The 17,000-nt window shown below is 43.8% G+C and overlaps 1 protein-coding gene across 2 annotated transcripts in view; it reads right to left on the bottom strand.

The window, feature by feature from the left end:
* The window catches only part of LYST (lysosomal trafficking regulator), a 568,355-nt gene that overhangs the window by 352,363 nt on the left and 198,992 nt on the right, over window positions 1-17,000 (bottom strand). For both annotated transcript variants that reach the window (XM_077486620.1, XM_077486621.1), the window contains exons 10-11: window positions 12,767-12,876; window positions 1,712-2,108 (exon numbers count right to left, since the gene is read on the bottom strand). In XM_077486620.1, coding sequence (XP_077342746.1) covers window positions 1,712-2,108; window positions 12,767-12,876 — 507 coding nt within the window. The remainder of the gene's footprint in view (window positions 1-1,711; window positions 2,109-12,766; window positions 12,877-17,000) is intronic.

Genomic DNA, 17,000 nt, shown 5'->3' with positions numbered 1-17,000 from the left:
AGCTGCATGGACAGGACGACTGGTTGCTATCGAGGGAAAGATGAAGGCAGCCAAGTAAACCGATATCCTGGATGAAAACCTTCTCCGAAGTGCTCAGGACCTCAGACTGGGCCAAAGGTTTACCTTCCAACAAGACAATGACCCTAAGCACACAGCTAAAATAACAGAGGAGTGGCTTCACAACAACTCCGTGACTGTTCTTGAATGGCCCAGTCACGGAGCCGACTTAAATCCAATAGAGCATCTCTGGACAGACCTAAAAATGTCTATCCACCAACGTTTACCATCCAACCTGACAGAATTGGAGAGGATCTGCACGGAGGAATGGCAGAGGATTCCCAAATCCAGGTTTGAAAAACTTTTTGCATCTTTCCCAAAGAGACTCATGGCTGCATTAGTTCAAAAGGGTGCTTCTACTAAATACTGAGCAAAGGGTCTGAATACTTAGGACAATGTGATATTTCAGTTTTCTTTTTTAATAAATCTGCAAAAATTTCAACAATTCTGTGTTTTTCTGTCAATATGGGGCGCTGTGTATACATTAATGAGGAAAAAAATTAACTTAAATGATTTTAGAAAATGGCTGCAATATAGTTACATAGTAAGGTTGAATAAAGACACCAGTCCATCTAGTTCAATCTGAGTGAGTGTGGATGCTTGTCCACAATTAACCCTATTTTATTTTAAGGTACCTATATAGCGCCATTAATTTAATCAGCATTGCACAATCACATCGGCCCCTACCCTTAAGGAGTCCACAATCCAAGGTCCCCAACTCTCATACTAGGGCCAATTTTGGACAGAAGCCAATTAACCTACCTACATGTTTTTGGAGTGTGGCAGAAAACCGTACCCAGAGGAAACCCTCGCAAGCACAGGGAGAACATGCAAACTCCAGGCAGGTAGTGTCGTGGTTGGAATTCGAACCAGCGACCCTTTTTACTGCTAGGTGAGAGTGCTACCCACTACACAACTGTGCCACCCAAACATAACATAGTGAAAAAATTAAGGGGGTCTGAATACTTTCCATCCACACTGTACACATCAAATTAGTTTATGTACTTCTATTATTTTGAATGTGCAGTGGCATTTACTTAAACCCCCCCCCATCGTTTTAGTCTTAATCCCCCCCTCTCTATTTTTCTACTTATTTATTTGTGGTATTCTGTGTATTTGTAAATATATATTGGAAAATCAATAAAAAGATAATACAAGTAAATGATTCTTTAACAAGGCATATCACAGTAGCTTAAAAATGCAAAAATGTAATTATAGTACAGCGACATGTTTGCTACATTTTATTGAATAGGACAATTATACTTATTATTCCAGAAGATATATAGTCACTGCCTTTAACAGAAAAGTGATCATACATAATTTTATAGAGGTTTATCTTCTGGTGAGTGTGCATTTCACTTATTTCTGTGGCGTTATTCACATCAGATTTATGCAAATGATTTTCTCACTTGATAGATTTTAAAATCACCGCCATTAGTCAAATGTATAACATTGAACACAGGACTCTTTTTTTTAAAACTGTTTATATGTTTTGCTTTGTTTTAATTTCAACACATGGTGTTGCATAGTATTTATTAGAAGTTAGTGTTCTGGTTCTGAAGTTCTAACTTACAATTTGTATGGAATTTTCTATTGCAAAGAGCCTATATAGGTTTTAAAACTGGCATAGAAATGATGCCCAGTGATATCCTACCTTTATTATGCATTTGAATGGGAACCGTCTTAGTCCTTTTCTTAAGGTGTTTTCCTTTAATCAAATATTCCAAATCCAGACTGTACTCCATTTTCAACCACATCGTGAAACTAAATCCATCCGACATGTGTGGCCAACAGTTTTGGCCAACCAATGGTAAATGGATAGGTGCGATGTGCCATGATGAAAGTAAGGTGTCACCATGCATATCTTTACTGTGCCAAACTTTAGTTCTTTTGAAGAATCCACTCATTTTTCCAGTGGCAGAGCCAGGAGATTTCTGTACTGTACCAGTCACTCCTTCTGTACTTTGCTGAAGGGGAAAGGTCAAGTATTTCAAAGGTACAATGTTGCCGTTAGCCTCCGTAATATTCAAAATTCCCTTTAAGAGCATCTCCTGAAACAAAAATCATCACAAGAGAATTAAAACACTTCTCTACTGAAGCAATTTGTTTAATTTCACACACTTAAAATTCTGCATTTTTTTGGTAGAAACCCACTTAAAATCATAAAAATTCTATATTTTCTCTGTAGAAAAATAATGTGGCTGTTGCAACTGTTGTGTTACAATATTTTTGCACAACTGTAATAAAATAAATATTTTAAGGAAGAAACACACTAGGAAATTTTAGTTCACATAAACACAATACCCAGTTTTTTGGTAAAAATATGAAACACGGGGTTGCATGGAGTAAATGGTTAACAAACGCAAGGGTGGTGAATGGCAAAAATCGACATGGTCCAAGTTACACTTTAAAAGCTTTTTGCAGGTCTTCAGTTTATAATGAACCATGAATGATGACCCTAGAAATATTGCTCTCACTACGTGATTTGCAGTGATAACCAAAATGTAATGTGCAACTGTTTACATAAGCATGCATGTCCTATGTGAAATTTTGCATTCATGTGTGTGTGTGCAAGGGCGATGAGGTTGCCTTTAAAAAAGGGTCTATTTTTATTAATTTTATTATAATTTAATCTTTTAAACAATTTTTTCATGTAAATGTATTGTTATCACAAGGGCCTAACAAGCCCCCTTTGTTATAGCATTGGCAGGCAACAGGTTCTTTATGGAAATGTCAAGGGCCTATTAGACCCCCAATATCTCCCCTTACCCTCTAATCAAGCTGATCAAGCATAGAATTGATTGACTTTTTATCCAAAACTGTAGCTCTAAACCTGGAAATGCTCAGAGCTTAGCACTGCTATGTTCACTGTCAGAAGAGTATATTGGGGAAAGGATGCTCCTTAACCACTTCAGCCCCTGACCAATAAACACCTTAAGGACCAGAGGTCTTTTTCCAATTTCGCACTGCACTGCTTTAACTGGTAATTGCGTGGTCATGCAATATTGCACCCAAACGAAATTTACGTCCTTTTCTTCCCACAAATAGAGCTTTCTTTTGATGGTATTTGATTGCCTCTGCGATTTTTATTTTTTGCGATATAAATGGAAAAAGAGCGAAAATTTTGAAAAAAAAAAGATATTTTCTTCTTTTTGTTATAAGAAAAATCGAATAAACTAAATTTTAGTCATACATTGAGGGCAAAATTTATTCAGCCACATGTCTTTAGTAAAAAAAATGTCAATAAGCGTATATTTTTTGGTTTGCGCAAAAGTTATAGCGTCTACAAACTAGAGTACATTTTCTGGAATTTACACAGCTTTTAATTTATGTCTGCCTATCTCATTTCTTGAGGTGCTAAAATGGCAGGGCAGTACAAACCCCCCAAATGACCCCATTTTGGAAAGTAGACACCCCAAGGAAATTGCTGATGGGTATGTTGAGCCCATTGAATATTTTTTTTTTTTGTCCTAAGGGATTGAATAATGACAAAAAATATATATATATATTTTACAAAAAGTTGTCACTAAATGATATATTGCTCACACATGCCATAGTTATATGTGGAATTGCACCCCAAAATATATTCCGCTACTTCTCCCCAGTATGGGATACCACATGTGTGGGACTGTTTGGGAGTCTAGTCGCGCACGGCACCCCGAAAACCAATCACCACCTTCAGGATTTCTAAGGGTGCAAATTTTTGATTTCACCCCTCACTACCTATCACAGTTTCGAAGGCCATAAAAAGCCAAAATAGCACAAAACCCCCCAAAATGACCCCATTTTGGAAAGTAGACACCCCAAGCTATTTACTGAGAGGCATGTTGAGTCCATGGAATATTTTATATTTTGCCACAAGTTGCAGGAATATTACAAACTTTTTTTTTTTTTGCACAAAATTGTCACTAAATGATATATTGCTCACACATGCTATGGGCATATGTGAAATGACACCCCAAAATACATTCTGCTGCTTCTCCTGAGTACAGGGATACCACATGTGTGGGACTTTTTGGGAGCCTAGCCGCGTACGGGACCTCGAAATCCAAGCACCGCCTTCAGGATTTCTAAGGGCATACATTTTTTATTTTAATCCTCACTACCTATCACTACCTATCACAGTTTTGAAGGCCATAAAATGCCAAGATGGCACAAAACCCCCCCAAATGACCCCATTTTGGAAAATAGACACCCCAAGCTATTTGCTGAGGGCCATGTTGAGACCATTGAATATTTTTTTTTTGTCCCAAGGGATTGAATAATGACAAAAAAAAAATAAAAAAAAATTTTATACAAAAAGTTGTCACTAAATGATATATTGCTCACACATGCCATGGTTATATGTGGAATTGCACCCCAAAATATATTCCGCTACTTCTCCCGAGTATGTGGATACCACATGTGTGGGACTTTTTGGAAGTCTAGTTGCGCACGGCACCCCGAAAACCAATCACCACCTTCAGGATTTCTAAGGGTGCAAATTTTTGATTTCACACTCCTCACTACCTATCACAGTTTCGAAGGCAATAAAATGCCAAAATAGCACAAAACCCCCCAAAATTACCCAATTTTGGAAAGTAGACACCCCAAGCTATTTACTGAGAGGCATGTTGAGTCCATGGAATATTTTATATTTTGTCACAAGTTGCGGGAATATTACAAACTTTTTTTTTTTTTTTGCACAAAGTTGTCACTAAATGATATATTGCTCACACATGCTATGGGCATAAGTCAAATTACACCCCAAAATAAATTCTGCTGCTTCTCCTGAGTACGGGGATACCACATGTGGGGGACTTTTTGGGCCTAGCCACGTATGGGACCCCGAAAACCAAGCACTGCCTTCCGGATTTAAATATAAAATGCTACCAAAAAAACTGTTAGCGATGGCAGGGATCAGGCCTGACTCTGCGATCGCTGCAGTTATGTGTTTAGTGTTTTGTAAGTGACAGTGATCGATCGATACTGCACTTGGGTGGGCTGGGCGGAGGGGCAAAACACAGGTGCTAGCAGGTATCTGGGCTGATCCCGCTAACAATGCGTTTTTTTGGAACCCTAAACTGCTGGGGACGCTAGTATAGATCTGATCAGATCAGATATTGATCTGTTCAGATTCTATACCACTACGGGAGGTTTATGCTTTGCGTGTGGGTGTTAGCGGTACTGGCACTAACCTAGCGCTGCCTGGGGTGACGCAGACCCTGACCCTAAAACCTAATTGATATCACCCGTCGGGTGATCAGGGGGTTAAACCTTTATTGGGTAATAAATGGTGGGTGCCCTGATGCTATAAAAAACAAACTAACCAGAGTCACCCGTAACACTTATACGGTGATCAGTGGTGAAAGGGTTAACTAGGGGCAATCAGGGGGTTCAAATTTTTATTAGGTAGTATATGGGGGTCCCTGGCGCTATATAAAAACCTGACGGGGAACCTAAATAACTAACTGGCTAACCAGCGTCACCAGTGACACTTATACTGTGATCGCTGGTGAAAGTGTTAACTAGGGGGAATCAGGGGGTTAAAACCATTATCGGGTAGTATATGGGGGTACCTAACGGGAACCTAAAAAATAACTAGCTACCTAACGACACTAGCGACACTAATGCAGCGATCAGAAAAATGATCGCTTAGTGACACTGGCAAAAGGGGGTGAAAGGGTTAACTAGCGGCAATCAGGGGGTTATTGGGTTATTGGGTAGTATATCGGGGTACCTAGCGCTATAAAAACCTGGCGGTGAACCTAAAAAAATAACTAGCTACCTAGCGACAGTAGCGACACTAATGCAGCGATCAGAAAAATGATCGCTTAGTGACACTGGCAAAAGGGGGTGAAAGGGTTAACTCTAGGGGCAATCAGGGGTTACATCTTTATTGGGGGGTGATAGGGGGCTACCCTGGACCTAACACTAACTGCCCTGACAGTTTTTACTGTCACAACTGACACTGAATACAGTGATCAGTAAAGAAATGATCACTGCAATCAGTGACACTGTGACTGGGGGGGAGGGGGGGCATCGGGGGGCGATCGGGGGGGGGTTTGTGTGCCTGTGTGTACCTACATGTCAGTGTAGTGTTGGTGCACACTTACTATTAGTCTTCTGCTTGTAGTCCGGTCAAAAAGCCGCCCCGAGGAGAATGACATCACTTCCTCCTTCCTGTGTAAACAATACACAGTGGGAGGAAGTTCGTCATTGGCCAGGAGCGATCCAGAGGGGGTGGCCAGAAACCAACGGCCATCCCCTCATCACGGATCGCTGCTGGAGGGAAACGGACCGCCGTATCCAGCGGGAGGGGGTCCGATCGGACCCCCCACCCGCTGGAAGGCAGGCACGTACATGTACGTGCTTGTGCCTGCCTGTGCCATTGTGATGACGTACAATGGCAATACGGCGGTCCTTAAGTGGTTAATTGTTCCAAGCACTTCACAAACCTGCAGGACTCAGCATAGAAGATTCAGGAAGTCGGCTGCAGCCATAAACTTGTTTTAACTGTTTGAATACCAGAAAGTTTACAACATACCTTGATAGACCAGAGTTGGTGAGGGGTCAGTAAATGGTAGGCCATAAAAGATAAAATAGGATTTTTTGTACTCAACATAAAATCCTTTTCTCTGTAATTCACCGACCGACATAGCTCCTCTCTGTAACTAAATGGGTTGTATAGCCTGCCATTAGGAGAAACTAGGCAACATTGTTACACAATACACAGAACTTTAATCACGCCCCATGGGGGCGGGTCCCGTGCTATCAACCCTTCCCACTGCTCCTAGCAGCTTCAGTAAGTCAACAAGCAATATAACGTAGAAAAAAAGGAGGGGTGGGTGCTGTGTCGGTCGGTGAATTACAGAGAAAAGGATTTTATGGTGGAGTACAAAAAATCCTATTTTCCCTTATATTCACCGACCGACACAGCTCCTCTCTAACTAAATGGGACGTCCCCAAGCAGTGCCAAACGAGGGGTGGGAAAAACAGCATAAAAACTTCATCCACCATGGCAAGTGGGAACTAGTGAAACTAAACCCACAAAAAAACAGCAGCGTGTGGAACAACACTATATAACCGGGTATCCTCAACAGGAGTGATCCCCCAAGACTGCCACATTGCGGAAGTAATGCAACAGTGCATTAACCAAAACAGTACTGCTTTTTTATAAAAAAAAAAAACAGGAAAAAATTCAATTGCAACTACACGACCGCCTGCAAAACTTTGCGGCCAAAACAGGCGTTAGCCGATGCGCTGATGTCTACCTTGTAGAACTTGGTAAACGTATGGGCAGACGACCAGGTCACCGCTTTACACACCTGAGCGGCAGACCCTTGGTGTCGGAAGGCCCAAGACGTTCCGATTGCTCTTGTAGAGTGGACCGTGACTGGAAAGGGAGGCACCTGCCCCTTCAATGAGTAGGCTTGGACTACAATCTGTCTGATCCACCTAGAAATGGTGGCCGACGAGACCGCCATGCCCTTCTTAAAACCAGCCACCGAAACAAACAGTGAGTCTGACTTCCGAAAGGAAGCTGTGGCAGACAAGTACACCTTCAGAGCCCTAACCACATCCAGAGTGTGAAGGGCCACCTCCTTGGGGTGCTTCGGCTTAGGATACAATGATGGAAATACAATGTCCTCATTGATATGAAAGGCCGAGACCACCTTAGGTTGAAAGGACGGTTGAGGACGCAACACCACCTTATCCCTGTGGATGACCAGATAAGGCCACTTGCAGGACAAGGCCGCCAGTTACGAAACCCTCCTGGCCGATGTGATGGCCACCAGAAAGACCACCTTCTTTGAAAGGGTTAGCAGAGGAAACTCCCTGATATTCTCAAACAGCGGCTTCTGAAGCGCCGACAACACCAGGTTCAAATCCCACGGAGGACACACCAGAGGGACTACATGTCGCACCCCCTGCACAAAGGTACTCACTAATGAGTGAGACGCCAGGTGTATTTGAAAAAAAAGACAGCCAGAGCTGAAATCTGCCCCTTTATGGTGCTCAATGCCAACCTTTGGTCTACACCTTGCTGAAGAAACAGCAGGATCCTGGATATAGAGAAGGAGCGCGGATGCCACCCTTTCTCCTCACACATGGAGATGTAGGCTTCCAAGTACGATGGTATATCTTCCTGGAAGAAGATTTCCATGCCCTCAGCATAGTTGGAATCACAGAGTCTGACAGACCCCTGTTCCTCAATACCTGGCTTTCAATAGCCAGGCCGTTAAAGCCAGCGATGGTAAAGCAGGGTGAAGGATTGGACATTGGAAGGATGCCGATTCCGGAACTGGTACGATCACACCCTGATTCAGCAAGTCCCTCACTGCACCTAACAGGGCCTCCCGGCAAACCGGGGACACGGGTATGCTGGAGGGGAAGAATCTGTTTTGCGGCCAACAGAGAAACTCTATCTTGTAGCCTGTAGAAATCAGGTCGCAGACCCATTGGTCGGATAACTGGGAGGTCCAACGGGCTACAAACTCCCGAAAGTGACCCCCCACCCGAGATGTGGGTGGGGGCAGACCTTCATGCGGTAGCACTTTTGTTCGCAGGCTTGTTAGGCTGGCGGTTCCAGGGACGCTTCTGACCGTCCGTGGGCGTCCTGTCGGGCTGGGGTCGTTTTGCCGAAGCACCGGGCGGACTAAAAAGCCGTTTGTGAGCGGAAAAGGAGGGCCCTTGCCTGCGGCGTGGCTCCTTAGCCTTCCTGGCCTGTGGGAGTAGTCTACTCTTACCACCCGTGGCATTTTTAATAACTCCACACAGACAGGGGAGGCATTTTGCTCTCCCAATTCGCGGTGCAAAAGTTTTGACCACTCAGTCAGTGTCTTGCGACACTAGTGCGGATGCCAGTACAGGTCACACGGCTGACCCCACAACTGTAAACAAGGAACGAGCCACTGCTTCGGCCTTCTTGTCCGTGGGATCCTTGAATGCAGGAGTCCCCTCAACCGGGATCGTGGTTACTTTATTTAACCTAGACACTGGGGGGTCCACGACCGGAGGAGCCGACCACTTTTTGAGAAGGCTTTCCTCAAAGGGGTAGCGCACCGCCAAGTTTTTGGCGACCGAAAAGGTCCGTTGCGGGCGACCCCATTCCCTGTAGATGAATTTGTCAAAATAAGTCAAATACGGGAACACCTTAGGTGAATGTGCTGGTTTGTGGGACCCAAAAGGGACCGGTGGCTTGTGGGACCTGAAAGGGACCGGTACATCAGAAGAGGAATCCGCTGGCTCCTGAATCTTCACGCACAGCTGTGATAAGTGCTCTAACAAGCGCCTTGTCGCGCCCGGACCAGGACGGGGAATCATCCTCACTGTCCTTACGGTCCAGGTCAGCCATGTTTGATGGTCAGAGCAGGGGTCTCCAGCCGCAGCAGGGCCCGAGTCTGCATCAGAGCTTTCCCCAGAGGATGGGGGGGCAGGGACCTCTTACGTGCACCTTACCTGCCACGTGCCACTTCTATCTTAGCAACATAGGAGTCCAGGAACGCCGCCAGGGTGTCCATGCGCACCACACTAACCACAGGTGACCCGATTGCTATAGCCTGGATTTCGGGGAAGAAACACCAGTTTCTGAAGCCATGCTGACCCTATCCTGTCTGCCACCTGCAAGGGGACTTAGGACAGTGAAGGTCCCACCCTCCTGCTGCCACCGCGTGGGGGGGTGGGGGGTGCTTAGCACTAGACTCACCACCCTGGGGTGTTCTGTGAATGCCAACAACAGTGCCTGTAGTCCCTAGGAGGTTCCCAGATGCAGAGAGGAGAAAAAACTGTGTCAGCAGCAGCAGCTCTAACAGCAGTGCAATGGTCTGCAGAACAGCTTCAGCGTTCCACACATAGCCATCCAGTGTCCCTCACACACAGGGAATACAGGAAGCGACAAGAGAAAGCACATTGCAAGCTGTCACAAGAGACCAGCAGTGAAGAAAGCTTTTTTGCTTTCACAAAATGGCTGCCAATGTAATCCATAGGAATCCCAGGGAAAATGGCTACTGAATCTTCCTAGGGCAATCTATACCTTTCCCAAATCCAAGATGGCCGCCGGAACGGCGCCATGAGGTGAAAAGAGCAAAAAATATAAACAAACTGCCTGCTGACACAAAGACATCCTCCACAACAACTGCCTTTTTTGGACCCCTAGATCTGGACCAGGACTGAACAGCAACCGCACAGAGCCCCACAGGTGAGAAACAGCAACCCACACACACCGCCCGCAGCGCATGCAGACACCCCCCTCAGAGGGGGGAAGGAGGGGTGATAGGGACTTGGGAGAGAATCTAAGGAGGTGCGGTGGGCCCCGAATCGACCCCCCAGGGAATGCCCAGCTGCTCCCCCCACCGAAGCAGGGAGAGCCTTACTTACCAGTCCTGAAGAGCTGGGAGACATTCCGTGGTAGCCAACTCCTGCGCAATTACAGGGAAGGTTACTGGCCCAGTATACTGTGATCCAGACATCAGTAGCCCGGTCATATGTATACCGAGAAGCATTGAAGCTCACCGACCACCTCTGGAGCATGAGGTATGTCGTGGCCTGCCGAGCCGTAGCTGCGGCCTGCAAACGCTCAATGGCCAGACTGGGGAGACTACAAGGATTTTATTAACCAGCCTGTCACCCAGCCGGCAGTTGTTAGAAGATCTCAGGATCTCTCATCTTTCGCAAAAAGCAGCAAACACGCAGCAAAAACATGGACCAAGAGGCCCACATGGTTTCCTAGGTCATTCTCCTTGCTAGGCAAAATAAAAACTGAAGCTGCTAGGAGCAGTGGGAAGGGTTGATAGCACGGGGCCTGCCCCCATGGGGCGGGATTAAAGTTCTGTGTATTGTGTAACAATTTTGGCTATTTTCTCCTAATGGCAGGCTATACAACCCATTTAGTTACAGAGAGGAGCTGTATCGGTTGGTGAATATAAGAGAAAATAGGATTTCCTGTAACTACCGTAAAATCTTTCTCCGTGTTCACTCTAGGACACAACAGAGATCCTTTACAAATCTTGACCATCGGATTATACTAGCACCTGCAGGAGTAGGATGCCAGGCACAAAGAAAAAGCCAGAACCTTTTATTTGCTAGAGGCAACTCAGGTCTGTCATACAGAGGTTCATTAAAAAAAATACATAACTCATCACAGACTTAAAGTGTTACTAAACCCACAACAGTAAAATCAGTTTGTATATGCAGTAAAGCATGTTTGTTATACTCACTGTGGAACCTAAGGGGTTAATCCTCTGCATTGTGTAAAAAGACTGTTTGATCCTAGCTTCTCTGATCCTCCCCTCCGTCCACTGTCACCTGATAATTTCCTAATAACACTGAGTCTATGGAGTCAGGCTGCACATGCTCAGTTTGGTGCGTATTGCCAGAGAGGTTTTTTGTTTCTTGGGAAAGTGCATGTGATCAGCACAGGGCCAATCAGCATTGTCCAAAGTCAGGGGCCTGGCAGTCTCATAGGGCAGTTAGAAAACACCTACAAGCTTTAACCAGTGCTTTGCTAGACACTGATAGAAGTCACAATGCTGCTATATGCTGCTGATGAGAAAAGGTATTTAGAGGTTTATATTTACTAAAATAATTGCATTTCCATGCTCTGTGTACTGTGGGAGAACAGATATAGTAAATGCAGAGTCCTGGGTTTAGTAACACTTTAGCCAGAGAGGTGAGTGCAGTGTCCAATGAACACAGAAAAATATTTTACGGCAAGTACAATAAATCCTATTTTCCAAGGCTTGACGTATCTGCCTGCGATGTTGCGTATACAGAACTATTTTGCATGAAGATACCATGATATCCACAACAGCCTTTCAGGTGTGATCCGTTGCCCACCTGTAAGAGGTCAGAACCCTAACAGACTAAAAGCTTTCAAGAGCTCTCCAAAGGAAGGGACACCTTGGCTTGATCCATATCTAGAACCAGGCCAATGTACTCCTAACTGAAAGATGGAGACAGAAAAAACTTATTGGTGGTTAAAATCTAGCCAAACTTCTCTAAAGTGAGGATAGTGATGTCACAGTTGACTACCAGGGTAGAAAGAAATTCCACCCAATCAAAGAGCATCCAGATAACCCACACTGAAGATCCCAAGTTGTCTCAACAGTACCTAGGTGAGGAGCTGAGACAATACTGAACGACAACTGCCAAGGTAATGCTAAAAAAGACAAATGCTCACCCCCCACCACAAAGTGATGCAAAAGTTGAAGGAACCAAGATTCCCTGTAGGGAGCTGAAACTAGGTAAAAACTGATTAGCAGCTGCTGGATTTGGCCACCAGCAGGGCTATATTTTTATATTGTGTGCCTGGTGTCCTATTCCTACAGGTGGCACTATAACCCAATGGCCAATATATAAGATCTCTGCTGTGCCCTTCAACGAACGGAAAAGAAAATATCTATACCACAATGTTGGCACTAATAAATAAACAGAAAATGTCAGATGTGAGAAAAAGCACATGCTTTCCTGTTACAAACATTCCAGGTTACAAAATTCTTTCAGTGATAAAAGCCAAAGTTACAATCTTTTTGTAGCACATGAACACAGGTACAAATTAAAACACATATCATGTGAGCACCAGTACACAGCTGAGAAGCATTATGAGCTTATACAATCAGCACAGGAAACAAGTGGTAGAATTCTCATTGTATTCATTCATAGAAAGGATAGGGTGTTAAAAAAAAAAAAAAAAAATCAGCAGGACCAGATACATTTTTTTCATACTTACAGTGGGCACAGTCTTTTCCAAAAAACAACGCAGGAAGAGAGACAGTTCCGCTGATGTAATCCTATAGCTCATTAATGAGACTAACAAATCAACCAGCACTTCCTGGCAATCTAAAAACAAACATACGTTTAGAGTAAAACACACAGTAAAAACAATATGAAGCATAGTTGCATACCAAAATGAACATAAAAAAAATAAAAAATAAAAATACAGTGGAACCTTGGATTAGGAGCATAATTAGTTCCAGAAGAATGCTTGTAATCCAAAGCACTTGTATATCAAAAGCGGGTTTCCCCATAACTTCTATGGTATGCAGTACCACATGTGGCCAGAGGTGGGGGAGGGGGGGACTCGGAAACTGCTCGGATGCACGCAGGAATGGAACATTCACGAGTGACTCCAAGTCCACCCGAGTGGCTCTGAATGTCACCCAGCGCCCCCCCTGGGTGACAAAAAGGGCCCAAAATCTCTGGGAATTATAGACCAGTTAACCTAACATCAAAAGTATGCAAGTTCTTGGAGGGAATAAGGGACTATATACAAGATTTTAGTGATGAGAAGGGTATAATTAGCAGTAATCGGCATGGATTCATGAAGAATCGTTCTTGCCAAACCAATCTATTAACCTTCTATGAGGAGGCGAGTTGCCATCTAGATAAAGGAAGGCCCGTAGACGTGCTGTATCTGGATTTTGCAAAAAACATTTGACACAGTTGCCCATAAATGTTTACTGTACAAAATAAGGTGTGGTGGCATGGACCATAGGATGAGTACACGTATTGAAAACTGGCTACATGGGCAAGTTCAGAGGGTGGTGATAAATAGGGAGTACTTGGAATGGTCAGGGGTGGGTAGTGGGTCCCCCAGGGCTCGGTGCTGGGACCAGTCCTATTTATTTTGTTTATCAACGACCTGAAGGATGGGGTAAACAGTTCAAGCTCTGTATTTGCGGACAAAACTAAGCTAAGCAGGACAATAATGTCTCGGCAGGATGTGGAAAACTTGCAAAAAGATCTGCACAAATTAATGGGGGGGGGCAACTACATGGCAAATGAGGTTTAATGTAGAAAAATGTAAAATAATGCATTTTGGTGGCAAAAATATGAATGCAAACTATACACTGGGGGGGGGGGGGTTGGCGGAGAACCTCTGGGGGAACCTGAGATGGAAAAGGACCTGGGGGTCCTAGTATATGAGAGGCTCAGTAATGGCATGCAATGCCAAGCTGTTGCTAACAAAGCAAACAGAATATTGGCATGCATTAAAAAGGGGATCAACTCCAGAGATAAAATGATAATTTTCCCACGCTACAAGACTCTGATTCGGCCGCACCTAGAGTAAGCTGTCCAGTTCTGGGCACCAGTCCTCAGGAGAGATGTACTGGAAATGGAGAGAGTACAAAGAAGGGCAACTAAGCCAATAAATTGTCTGGAAGATATGAGTTATGATGAAAGGTTGCGAGCACTGAACCTATTCTCTCTGGAGAAGAGACACTTGAGAGGGGATATAATTGAAATTTATAAATACCGTACTGGTGAACCCACAATAGGGATAAAACTTTTTTGCGGAAGGGAGTTTAACAAGACACGTGGCCACTTATTAAAATAAGAAGAAATGAGGTTTAACTTTAAAATATGTAGAGGTTTTTTAATGCAAGAACGGCAAGGATGTGGAATTCCCTTCCACAAGCGGTGGTCTCAGCGGGGAGCATTGAGCGTTTCAAAAAGCTAATAGATAAGCACCTAACGACCGCTACATACAGGGATATACAACGTAATAGTGACATATAATCATACACATAGGTTGAACTTGATGGACTTCTGTCTTTTTTCAACCTCATCTACTATGTAAAGGTAAAAAATAGTGTAGCGCTTCTGTAATAGTGAATGTGATCAACACATACACAAAAAATTCCAAATAAATGGTCACATGAGAAAGTCCATATACATAAAACAAAGTCCAATGGAATGGGTATGAACTTCCGTGATGTAACTGGTGCAAAGATGGTTAGGCCATTTCAAGGAAAGAGAGGGATCTTGCTAAACAGATATGCCCATGTAAAAAAGCTTGTCTGTAGACATTAGGGAAGTAGATAAATACTCTTACCAACTGTGTTGGACTCACACGGTCATATGACAGTTGAGTCTGTAAAGCTTGGGGTCCCAATCTAGGGCCAGGGGGTGGATCGATGAGGGTCCGTCAAACTGGTGAGAGAACTCCAACCGACTGTGTGCCAAGCGATGTGTTTCACGGATGGAACATCAGGATGGTTTCTTATCCAACTCGGACGTAGCGCGATCAACACCGATACTCCGATCACCCCAAAATAGGGTGAAAGATGTTAAGGGTTTTTAGGCCAAAAAAGAGAAAGGAAAAAGAGAGCTCCACATGGTGCGGGTCAGACGGTATAAAACGGCAAATTTATTTAAAAGTCAAAAAATTATATAAAATATTTTATGACTTAGTGATCACAAAAAGATTAGATAAAAATGAAAGTAAAAGCAATGTAGGGTGCCAACAGCTAGCCCGACGCGTTTCGACACATATGTCTTCGACATGCCCCTGTCGAAGACATATGTGTCGAAACGCGTCGGGCTAGCTGTTGGCACCCTACATTGCTTTTACTTTCATTTTTATCTAATCTTTTTGTGATCACTAAGTCATAAAATATTTTATATAATTTTTTGACTTTTAAATTTGCCGTTTTATACCGTCTGACCCGCACCATGTGGAGCTCTCTTTTTTTTAATCGGTGTTGATCGCGCTATGTCCGAGTTGGATAAGAAACCATCCTGATGTTCCATCCGTGAAACACATCGCTTGGCACACAGTCGGTTGGAGTTCTCTCACCAGTTTGACGGACCCTCATCGATCCACCCCCTGGCCCTAGATTGGGACCCCAAGCTTTACAGACTCAACTGTCATATGACCGTGTGAGTCCAACACAGTTGGTAAGAGTATTTATCTACTTCCCTAATGTCTACAGACAAGCTGTTTTACATGGGCATATCTGTTTAGCAAGATCCCTCTCTTTCCTTGAAATGGCCTAACCATCTTTGCACCAGTTACATCACGGAAGTTCATACCCATTCCATTGGACTTTGTTTTATGTATATGGACTCTCTCATGTGACCATTTATTTGGAATTTTTTGTGTATGTGTTGATCACATTCACTATTACAGAAGCGCTACACTATTTTTTACCTTTTGATTGTGGAACTTTGTTTGTTTTAAGTGTTGGCAGCTGCTTTTTTGTTTTACATTCAGTTATAGCGCAGTGTTTTCCCCCACTTATTTCATCTACTATGTAACCTCTGGCCAAATGTGGTACTGCACATCACAGAGGCTTGAATCCTGCTCGATTTGCAAGACCACTCTCGCAAACCAAGTCAGGATTAAAAAAAAATAGCTTGTATTGTGAAACGCTGGTTTACCGTGTTACTCGCAATCTGAGGTATTACTCTCGATATATATATATATATATATATATATAAAACCTGTTCCTTTGAAGAATGTTAAACCGCAGTGCTTGTGCTTAGTAATTTGTCCCATTTTATGATGTAAAATACCTGGTTGATCCTGCCTGTTCTTGTGTCCCCCCATGTGTGCTGACCACGGTAATCATGGCTGCTGAGCTTTCTGCCTCATCCCCTCCCTCCCTGTCAGTTCCGAAGTCTGTGTGTGAAAGTGATAGTCTGCCCTCCCCTCCTGCTGCTCTTCCCTGTGGCTTGAAAATACCATTTAGCAACTTGCATCCCCTCTGTTTTTTTAAGATCTAAAGTATGACACAAGATGCTTTGTCAAGGCTCCGAGCTTTGGAGATTTCACATAAAAAAGCTCCAACCCCAGAGCTATTGGCGGATATATCTTTGGTATGGTCATCATTGTTGCAGTCTTTGGAGGTTTCCAATTGTAGAAGTCAATATAGACATGCCCTAGGAAAGTACCGGTATGGAGATAAATCGGGGAGACCACTGGCAAGGTCTTTACATCCCCGCTCCTCAGCGACCTTTATACCTAGTATTACATTACCATCTGGGGAAATTACTTCAGATCCACTATCTCTTCAAAAGACCTTTTGTGACTATTTCACAGATTTGTATAATCTTACTCCCCCATCATCTTCCGACGTTGATTCTCTTGGCCGTCGTATACAGGAGTATGTTTCTGAAACTGCCGTTCCAACACTAGACGAAGATAGTGGGAATAATCTGGATTCCCCTTTTCTACTTGG

This window comes from Lithobates pipiens, unplaced genomic scaffold (assembly GCF_037356315.1).
Source record: "Lithobates pipiens isolate NorthernLeopardFrog02 unplaced genomic scaffold, aLitPip1_a1.2 Scaffold_18, whole genome shotgun sequence".
NCBI lineage: Eukaryota > Metazoa > Chordata > Amphibia > Anura > Ranidae > Lithobates > Lithobates pipiens.
Note: the sequence above shows the minus strand (reverse complement) of the source record. Positions and strands in the feature narration are given on the sequence as shown.